This window comes from Rhipicephalus microplus, chromosome 3 (assembly GCF_043290135.1).
Source record: "Rhipicephalus microplus isolate Deutch F79 chromosome 3, USDA_Rmic, whole genome shotgun sequence".
Lineage (NCBI taxonomy): Eukaryota > Metazoa > Arthropoda > Arachnida > Ixodida > Ixodidae > Rhipicephalus > Rhipicephalus microplus.
The window spans coordinates 33093997-33104843 of NC_134702.1; the positions used below are offsets into that span (position 1 = coordinate 33093997).

The 10847-nt window shown below is 46.8% G+C and overlaps 2 protein-coding genes across 7 annotated transcripts in view; one reads left to right on the plus strand and one right to left on the minus strand.

The window, feature by feature from the left end:
• LOC119176890 (uncharacterized) overlaps positions 1–1353 on the minus strand; it is a 326865-nt gene extending 325512 nt beyond the window's left edge. For all 6 annotated transcript variants that reach the window (XM_037428242.2, XM_037428235.2, XM_075889209.1 and 3 more), the window contains exon 1: positions 906–1353. The gene's annotated coding sequence lies outside the window, so the exon portion shown is untranslated. The remainder of the gene's footprint in view (positions 1–905) is intronic.
• Positions 1354–5377: 4024 nt separating this feature from the next.
• On the plus strand, positions 5378–7254 carry Pdhb (Pyruvate dehydrogenase E1 beta subunit). Its single transcript, XM_037428226.2, has one exon. It carries the CDS (start codon positions 5628–5630, stop codon positions 6720–6722), a length of 1095 nt encoding a protein of 364 aa, XP_037284123.2. The 5' UTR covers positions 5378–5627; the 3' UTR covers positions 6723–7254.
• Positions 7255–10847: the final 3593 nt, after the last annotated feature.

Below are 10847 nucleotides of genomic sequence, written 5' to 3' on the forward strand. Positions count from 1 at the left end.
GTTACCGCACAGTGCTCCTCTTACTTTCGTCTAAAGCGTCCAAGAGCGTATTAGATCGAAGACCGTGTAAGAACGCATGGCTAGTCGTATGTACAGTACATCAGATTTTACACTGCGAAGCAAACTCAAGTCTGTGTGAACCTTCGGGCTGAGGATAGAAACGTCAACCAAAAAGTGGCAAGTTACGGCGGTTTTGTTGGAGTAGTTTCGTCGGTATAGGGGGCGGTTACCGTAGCCCGTCACGCCGCAAAGAGTGCGAATATAACTAGGGTGGCTTGTAGCTAGTGGCCACTATTTAATAAGCTATTTATGAACCATATACTCATCCACATTAACAGGCTATAACAGTTCGATCAGTTGTTCAGGCTACACCAGTTCGTCTGTACTTTCGTCTTTGAACACTGTGTCAACCATGTGCATCATCAATTAAGTTCAGGATTCGTCACGTCGACCAAACCACACAAGCCGTGAACGAATGTCATTCACGGACTTTTCCGTCATCCGAGACAACAAGCATTTCGGAACAATTCAAACGATCGCAAGTTCGACGAGAACAGAAACAGCACGATGCCTTTTAAAAATTTTACAGTACACAGAGATCGCCTGTGAAGCAGGAGGCTGCGCCTGAAGGAAGCGAGTGTTCCGGTATACATTTACACAGGGCATCCGTTGTCCTTTTCGTCACCAAGACGGGAACTCGCAAGAGAAAAGTGCGTACACGTCGCTACCGGGGACGTCGTCTGGTTGTCGCGCAGCGGACAGCTGCCGGCAACCGCGGTGGTGTCTATTCGCGGCAACGCGCGATGCGACACTGGCAAAGTCTTTGAGAGCGGGAGTAGACGCGGATAGGAAGAACAAAAAACGCGATGACACATTACCGGTGCAAGAAAGAACAGTTTACTGACCGTGTTTGCAAGCATCCGACGACCACGGAGGGCTGCTCCACTTTTCGGAGCGCCGCAACGGACCGCCGTAAATCCAGGCAGCAGAAAGTAGTGAAGTCGAGGAAGGGAGTGGAAGCGAGGAAACAGCGAAGTTTTTGTTCCACTTTTCTTCTTTCCTTTAGCAAAGTTCGCACTTAACGCACACCAGCATCCCGACGAAGGGCGACCACGACACTCCTTCGCGTTCTAGCACGCGCGCACGCACGTCGTCTTCGAAGCGAGGGTTTTGCGCTGTCTGTGGAAGGGTCCGCGCCGCCGCTACTCGCGCAGCCCGGCGACGACCGCACACGCGCCAAAGCCCGCACGCACGCACGCACAACTCACACACACGCCAAGCGTCGCCCAGCAGGCACCGCCAGCGGCAAACGTCGTGGCGTTGAGGAGTGCCGCGCGCTTGGCAGCGCTGGCCTGCGCTCTCCCGAAGGACAAAAGGAGGAGAGTGATTGTCTCTTTCCTTCTCTCTCTCTTGCGCATCGCGTGGAGCCGAAACCCTGGAACTGCGCACTGCCGGGTGGACGCGCCGCTCAGTGGTAGAAGCGGGAATTCGCCTCGGGGGCACGAACACCTGCTTCGCATCCGAAGCTGTCGTGATCGCTGTCCTTATCCGCTTGCAAAAAAAAAAAAAAAACAACCTTGAAACGCGTCTGCACGGCTCGGACAATAACCGCGGCTCTATTCTTTGCACGGCTGCTGCCCCACTTTTGCAACGCAGTACTGTATGCACTCGAAAAGTGCGCTAGCTGTTGCGATCATTTCCACTTCAAAGTGTTGGTTGCCGGCACTGGGCTCACGAAACAGTTTAAAATGTTATATGGTTATCCAAGTCCCTTTTTGTGTGGGACAAAGACTGCACCACTTAGCCTGCCACATCTACATGTGACATTCCCCCCTCCCCTCCACATTTTTTTTTATTTTGTATTTGCATATACACACATTTACACAAACGCATGCACGAACATACATGAAATTTGGTGAAACCCACCAGTCAAAAAGAATTTCTGGCTACTCTACTGGTAGCCATCGAGCATGGGCATCATTGTAACACTAGGAGAGGGGGGGGGGTGGGGGCTGGAGCTCCCCTTTCCCTTGTTTTTGTCTGTCCTTCAAGAGGAAACAGAGTCAAAACACAACGCATTAGTTACCCCACTTTCCTGCCCCCTGAAGGAACTCACTTGTTGCAAGTGCCCCCTCCCAGTAAGAAAACCATGGTACCTACTCAGTGTGCATTACGCGAAATAGATGCGCCGGAGTCTGTCACAAATGCCTCTTGATTTCCCGTAACTCAATATAGGCTGTTTCATTATGTAAACGAGATTGACAAGAACCCGAGTAAGCCAGGGGAGGGGGGAGTCAAAGCTGAGCCTTCTATCCCCCCCCCCCCGGTCTGACTACACCACTGCCCGAGTGTTATGTTTCAGTGGCGTAGCGAAAGGGTGGCACACCGAGAACGTGCCCCCCCCCCCCCCCCATCCCTGAAGTCAAGGAGGTGCCACCCTACCCGAAAGAAATTTCTGCCTTCTTTCCTAATCATTCCGCTCTTCTCGTTGCGCTCTGAAAGAAGTTTGACGAAACGACGGCTTGATAGCGATGATCCCCTTACCTTTTCAGGGGCCCCACCTGGAGCGTGGTTGTTAATGTCTTCACCAAGAAATCACGACATATGACATAAAAAAGACAGACCATTCTTTAGTAAAAACAAATAAACGCATAAACCACTGCAAATAATACGGTGAAATACTGAAGTGAGACTAGCTTAATGCTTTCACTATATTTTGATAATAATTATGTTATAAGGAAAGCAACGCATGTGTAATTGATAGATATATGGATATGTCTGGTTTAACGTTCCAAAACCACTATATGATTATGAGATTATGAGAGACGTCGTAGTGGAGGGCTCCGGAAATTTCGACCACCTGGGGTTCTTTAACGTGCACCCAAATCTGAGCACATGGGCCTACAACATTTCCGCCTCCATCGTAAATGCAGCCGCCGCAGCCGGGATTCGATCCCGTGACCTGCGGGTCAACAGCCGAGTACCTAGCCACTAGACCACCGCGGCGGGGCCAAGTGTAATTGATAACATTAAAGTAATCTTCGATAATGTTACCATTTTCAAACAATTTGTAGCAAGTGCAGAGGGTTAGTCTTCCTCTAAAGTATACTGCTTTAGTGTTGGCTTGAGATGATGCCCTAGTACGTCATTATAGTATACTGGAATACGGCTCAATACTGTGTGTTTTACAAAGTTACATCTATAATTTCTAGTGAACCATGACTGCGTAATGCAACCTTTCATCTTCGATGAATTAGCATACAGCTTGATGCGCCAATATGCTACCCTACTACTTACATTTATGCAGATTCTGCTTCAACAAAATGCAGACGTAAGGGAAAAAAATGAAAAATCTTGGTGAATTCACTCCCTACCACTCACCTATCAATATAACTCTCTCGAACACATTAAGTTGACTTCACATTCGCCCTTTGTCGTGGTGATAGATCGGGATAAACCCTGCGGTTGTTGCGCATCTCAACTCCTCACTACATGACAAAACTCGAGGCAGACCGAAACTCACTCTTTAATGACACAAGTACCCCTCACCCACATGCAGGTTATGCAACACTAATATAGCTACACTTTATCATATGGCTTGGGATTGCCAGAGCAATACATCCAAAACAGACAAGTCTGAGGATTTCAGTTGCGAATGGTGGGAGGCGGCACTGTCCAGGACGGATCAGAGACTCCACCCATTAATCAATACTTTAAAATAAGTTTTTCATATATTCCACACTCAGCACTACATACAAGGCAAGGACGGTTCTCCCGCCTGCGAGGCCTGTGGTGGCTTCCCGGAGAGCGCTCACGTTCTTTGGGAATGTCCAGGTGGTCGTGCAGCCAGGGGCGAGAGCCTCAAGCACGTATATACCTATAAACCTAAGACCTGCTACGCTGGAGAAGTGAACTCTTCCCCAGACATCATGAATGCACTACTCGAACATTTGAAAATTCTAAGCCTGTTTGACGGCTAGGCCTTGCTTTTTTTTATTAGTGGATCCAGACTGGGGCATGTTTATTTTTGTTTTCTGTCTTTCGATTGATTGATTGCTTGATTGATATGATGGGCTTAACGCCCTGATATCACATTATATTTATGAGAGACACCGTAGTGGAGGGCGTTGGAAGTTTCGACAACCAGGGGTTCTTTAACATGCACCTGAGTCTGGGCACACGGGCCAACAGCATTTTCGCCTCCATCGAAAATGCAGCCACCACAGCCGGGATTTCATCCCGCGACCTGCGGGTCAGCAGCCGAGCACCTTAGCCACTAGACCACCGCGGCGGGACGTTCTCTCTCTCTCTCGTGTCACAACAGAATAATTATGAGACAGTGGTCTAGACCATCCTGATTGTAGAACGCTAACCGCGTTGTCACGCTTCTTGATGGCTTGCGCTTTAAGAGTGACACGTTCTGAGAACTGCCTAATTAAAGTGTATGTGTGTGTTTAGTTACCATCGTCCGCGGAACGTGGTTCTATTCCGCGGAACGCGGAACAAAATTTTCTTGGTTAGCGCGAGGTGAAGTTCACAAGCCTTCACCGTAGAAAATATGATACCTACATCTTTTTTGTTTTCCCAGTAATATTTTGTAATAATTTGGCCTCTTGGAAAAACACCACTGCAACGTGGCCGCCGGTCTCTTGGCACCGTTTTACTCCCTAGCGTTCTTTATTGCATTCTTGATGGCTACATCGAGCATATTGAGTGCCAAGACTAAAGCCATGATACTCTCAAAACATTCCCTTTTGTTGTGGTTTCACGCCGTTGACTTGGGACGCTAGTAAGCAGGGGCATAGCCGGGGGGGGGGGGGGGGTTCAGCCTCTGCTTTTCTCTCCTAAACTTTTCAATTTTGCTTGCGTATATCTGCACGCACACATTCAAACGCACGCACGAACACACATTAATATTGACCCCCCCCCCCCCTTTCCAGGAAGTATGATAGGCTTAGCGGCTAGTACCATCGTCTCTGATGTGATGCCTAATGACAGCGGCTAATGGTAGGTGCTTAACGAATATTATGCAGCGATCCCGGACTACCTTTCATTATTCTATTCTTCGCGGTATCTTTTCGCTGTGTCGATATCTGCAGTAGTTGGATACACTCATCTGGGCTTACAAGCATCGTTGATGTCAATAAACTATAAATTGCGTTAGCACGATGCTTGGGCGAGGTAAACAAACTCAGCTCCTGGCAGAAAAAAATACTTCACTGAAAATGAAAATCAAATTTTGCGCGTATTGACAGAAACTTTGGAGGTGCTGACCTCTGCGGGCAAGTTTTAAAAACATAAAGCGCATCGCGCGCCGCGCTGCGTAAGTTGGCGAAAGCACACCGAAGTGTATTGCCATGCGATCTGCTAGTAGGAAATCCTAGCTGGACTGGTCGCAAGTTCGCCGTCGCAAGTTCACATTCGAATAGCCAGTCACGTTATTTTAACTTAGAATGGCTTGCTTAAGTTATTGTGAATCATAGGGCGCATCGTCGGGCGGCAAGCTTCGGCGAGCAAATCCCGAGGTGCGAAGTGACCGCTAGTGCCGGTGTGACCGCGCGATTCACGTCCTCACGCCGACCTTGGTTTCGATCACCCCCTGTCGGATCACTCAAAAGTTCATCGACATGGCTTCGATGCGCACCGTCCTCAAAGGTGTCAGCTTCAAGCTGAACCTGCAAGCTCTGAAATCCGGACGTCGATCGCTGTGCACAACGCGTGCTTTAGGTGCACAGCTCACCGTCCGCGATGCCCTCAACTCGGCCATGGACGAAGAGATGGAGCGAGACGAGCGGGTTTTCCTGATCGGCGAAGAAGTCGCCCAGTACGACGGTGCATACAAGGTGAGCCGAGGCCTGTGGAAGAAGTACGGCGACAAACGCGTTATCGACACGCCCATCACTGAGATGGGCTTCGCCGGAATCGCGGTGGGCGCCGCATTCGCCGGCCTCAGGCCCATCTGCGAGTTCATGACGTTCAATTTCGCCATGCAAGCCATCGATCAGGTGATCAACTCGGCCGGCAAGACGTTCTACATGTCGGCCGGCCACATCGCGGCTCCAATCGTGTTCAGAGGACCCAACGGAAACGCGGCCGGAGTAGCCGCCCAGCACTCGCAGTGCTACGCGGCCTGGTACGGCCACTGCCCGGGCCTCAAAGTCATCTCGCCGTACAGCGCCGAGGATTGCAAGGGTCTTCTCAAGTCCGCCATCCGAGATCCCGATCCGGTCGTGTTCCTCGAGAACGAGCTCATGTACGGACACGCGTTCGAAGTGTCCGACGAGGTGAAGAGTAAGGACTTTCTGGTGCCCATCGGCAAAGCCAAGATCGAGAGGCCCGGTCAGCACGTCACTCTAGTGTCGCACTCCAAGGCTGTAGGCGTGTGTCTGGACGCCGCCAAGCAGCTCGCCACTCAGGGAGTCGAGTGTGAGGTGCTCAACCTCCGTAGCATCCGGCCCTTGGACGCAGAGGCTATCCAGGCGTCCGTCATGAAGACCAACCGGCTCATCACGGTCGAGAACGGTTGGCCTCACTTCGGAGTCGGGGCCGAGATCTGCGCCAGCATCATCGAAAGTCCCGCGTTCGACTACCTCGACGCCCCCGTGATTCGCGTGACGGGAGCTGACGTACCGATGCCCTACGCCGCCACTCTCGAGAACGAAGCAGTGCCAACGGAAGCTCACGTGGTGCTGGCCGTCAAGAAGTTGCTTAATATACAGTAAACATGACTGCGAAGCTAGAGATCTCACACCATGTCCCGGCAGAGAATTTTGTACTTGTTTCTTGCACTTCGTTAATGCAGCCATTGTCTTCTTTTTGTTAGCTAGGTCTGATCTACAAGTAAGGCTTCAGAGCAAGGTGTAGCCACCTAATCAGCAGCTTGTAGAATGGCGTGCGTGTTTAACTACCAGGGCCTTACTGTCCCGACGTCTGGTGTGGACTGTGCTGTGAGTGGCCCTTGTTACCTTTGTTGCAGGTACGAGGTGTGCAATTGTAGTCTGATCTGTTGCGTCGAATGCTGTGATGTCCGAGAGATTTTCATGGTTTTCAGTCGCATGCATTTTGCCATCCACAAACATGCGCACAATGAGCGGCGTTGCCGAGAGAACGAATGAAACAGAAATACTTGGTAAGCACTTAGGTCAAAATAAGCTCAGGAGATCAATCTTTCTGTTGGCACTCCATGTACCATCTTAAAATTTATAAGTCCAAACTGTTCATCAGAGAGATTATTATACTCGTGAATACTACAAAGCTTTTCCTGCTTTTTTGTTCTTCGGGTTCTTCAGTGTCATCAAAGGAAGCGCAACTAACCTGCTTCATGCAATTTAGGTTTCAACTATGAGCCATAAAGAAGATTGCAGGCCAAACATTGACAGTTTGAAGAGCGTGCATGTTTTGATCAGGTGCTCAACAGTTGTGCAAAAGGTGGTCGTACCACAATCGTGATGAAGAAAGCAGTGCCATTTACTTATAACTCAATCCTGGTCAACATGTGTGCCTTTTGTGAGGTGGCCACTTTATTACCAAGTATAAAACTGCAACTTTTTATGAATGCAGACTTTGTCCTTGTGCCTAAATCCTATTCAGTTCACTTGAGCTTGCTTTTTTGTATGTTCTGCATGCATAAGTTGCCAGTTGAGGTGAACTAGTTCTTGAACTTGTACAAGAGATGGAACCAGTTCCATCTCTTGAAACTGGTTTTAAGCAACTGTCGTTCAAATCTTGTAGTTTTTAACTGCAGTGAAGCTAGAAAGACAATCGCAGGAGTATGTGGTGTTATTTCAGAGACATTGCAAGTGAAAAGCACCTAAGAGGTGAGCACAAAATGTGGATCCACGATTTCACTGTGTCTGTGCCGATGCACGACGATGACAGATGAGAGCTGTGCTGCGACTATGGTGTGTGCATATCTCTGGTATTGCAGCACGCATAGTTATGAGCAAGCTTCTTAAGTGAGAGGAGTGGGCCGCTGGCTTTTGAAATCAGCAAGGCATTGCCGAGTATTTCCTTGACAAATCATGCCATATCTTCATTTGTCTAAACATGTTGTTGGGTTAGCTTGGTCATGCTTGATTAAAATGCTTAATACACGACCCTAGGCAATTCAGGTTACGCTAATTCCTGTTCTGAAGTCCTTTAGCCTTGGGTTGTGTCTTGACCATTCTGGTCAGGCATATCTCCACCCCCAAGTTTGCTTGGTTGCCTACACAGCACTCGTTGCCACCATTATGCCGAACCCTCACACTCAGGGCTCTAACGCATTTACACAAATCATGTATGCCTACACTGGTGCCGTTTTCTGTCCATAAATTAAAGTATTCAATAGTACAGGCTCATGAGTACTGTTTTGTTATACCTTTACATGTACCACTTTATTTGGTCAGCATTGACAAGTCCACAACTTCAGTGTGTATAACTATGTTTATTTGCAAGCTTATCTTTGAGGGTATAACTATGCTTATTGTAAGCTTATCTTATTGCAAGGGACCAGATTGAGCAATACGAGCTGTACAGCGAGTGTTAGATTAGAAAAAAAAAGTGGTGCTTATTTTTTTCAAGCCGAGGTTCTAGTTTCCAGCCCATACTGGTAAATGTAAACGGCACAATGAAGTATGGTCTTGCTGTTAACATGCAGACTGTTCAGGGATTCCACATTTTTCAGTACCATTTTGGCATGCGAAAATTTTTACGCTGATTATACACATGTTCTTCACGTCAAATCTCTATGCAAGATCGCCCTAATCTTAACCACAGAAAAAGCTGTTAAAAGCTATTGGAGGCTCCTCAATGCAGTCAAATCATATTCTCTGATGCAGTTTTCCTTAAATTCGGCATCGGTTTTATAACATAACACAGGAAGCAATCAATGCAAGCATGAGAAAACCTAGAAGGTGGATTTCGTTGCCACACTTTCTGCAGTGCATTACACTGGGTCAATACATTCACGGAGGTCGGAGCACGCTCTGTGTCTCTGGCCTATAAGAAAATAAGACTGATCACTCGCAACCAAACAGGTATTCGAACATCAGGAGCGTTCTCTGCTTTCTTGATGCGATTGACACATATTATTCTCCCATGGAAGTATGCGCAAAGCTGGGAAATAGCTCATGTTGAATACCGTAGTTCGATGAATGTAGCAACAGATAGAATGTTGTGGTTTTTTTTTTTTTTTTTCATGAAATGTGAATGAGAATGGCAGCTGCAAAATGCAAGTCATATCGGTAAGGGTCTTGAAAGGTTTTTGTAGCTTAGAGATTTATAAATACTCCGGCCAGACTGACCAAATTGGCATCATTCAACATTATCATTCACAGATAGTCACACGAAGTTTAGTGAAATGTGCTGTAGAACATGCTTAATAACAAGTGTGCCAGGATGGAGCCATGCAAAAACAGACCAGTATGCCGCCCTTCACAAATTATAACTAAACATATGCTTAAATCTAGTAGTGAAATCAGTTTTATGTTTGATGACATATATGTCTAAAATGCAACTGTCATTATGCCTGCTAAATTCTTGAATACTAATTAACCGCTGACCCCCATTTCAATGTTCTGCTAGTACAAGAATCATATGTCAAACATGCGTCGTGAACTTAGCTTCTGTAAGGCTACGTGATGTCCAGTCTTTTCTGTGTCAAGTGCTTTCAGGGTAGCTAACCACAAACAATGCTTGTCATTTCTTTCAATAAACATAGACTTTAGGGGTGGTCGATAACATTGGCTGGTTGGCCAATGGCATTCACATTACTTCAATCAGAACGTGCGTATCACAATCCACTTGCGTGTCACAACTCCATTCAGAAACAGACTTCTTAGTTAACTCCATATGTATTCACCATCCAGAACAAAACGACAAAACCAGTGACACCTTCGAAGGCAATTCTGGTGAGCATTTTGTGTTTTCAATCCTGAGCTAATAATTTGCAAAAAAACTAACCCCCACATTCACATCCGTTGCTGTGGTCATAAAATGCTTATAGCCATGAGAGTGACTGGTCACATGAAAAATGAAAGGTATACACAGGATAAAACAAAGTATACAAACATTCCAAACCAAAATTAACGTGAGAATAGCAGAATTTCAATCACATAAATGTTGTACCCAACTCCCACTTCCTAATAATAGTTTATGGGATTTAACATTGCAAAACCACAATATGATTATGGGTAATGCCGTAGTAGAGGGCTCCAGATATTTCAGCCACCTGGGGTTCTAATTAATGGCCACCCAAGTCTAAGTACACGGCCCTGCAGAATTTTCTCCTATATCACAAATGCAACCTCTTGCTTGTCTCAGTTGTGTAGAAGGTTTATCAGCTCTCAGACTCAAGTTACTGCACTTAATTTACTACAACTCATCGGCACTTTGTGTGACAAGTTTTCACGATGGGCCTTTTTTAGTCCAGTTGCTTTGAGTATTTGCAGGAAGCGCTCAACTGCAATGTTACAACTCAGTAATTGCCTTCAAATATAGACCTTTTTTCCGTATACTAACACAGACCCTTTTTGACTTCTGTTTTATCTACGGACGCAGCATACTACTGACTAATTGCTTTTATGAGAGATGCTGATGTCGTAGGCAAATGTGGATGTGATGCCAGTGTGCCGACATTTTAAAGTAGTTGGTAAGAAAATGCGAACGTGGTAGTACCTTGCCCATAAGAGACACCTCATATAAAAGTTAATAATTGCTCCCTGGTGCATCTCTCTTATCAAGGGGTTCAACTGGGCAGAAACGGCACAGAAAATACTTTGAGAGTTGCTTGTAGATTTAAAAAATTTTTCTTAATGTGCTCAGCCAAATATTTCAAACAGATATGCTTCTAAGCTATTCAGGAGATT

What these genes read in the sequence shown, in the direction of transcription:
- Pdhb (XM_037428226.2), top strand. Translation starts at nt 5,628, where the DNA reads ATGGCTTCGATGCGCACCGTCCTCAAAGGTGTCAGCTTCAAGCTGAAC.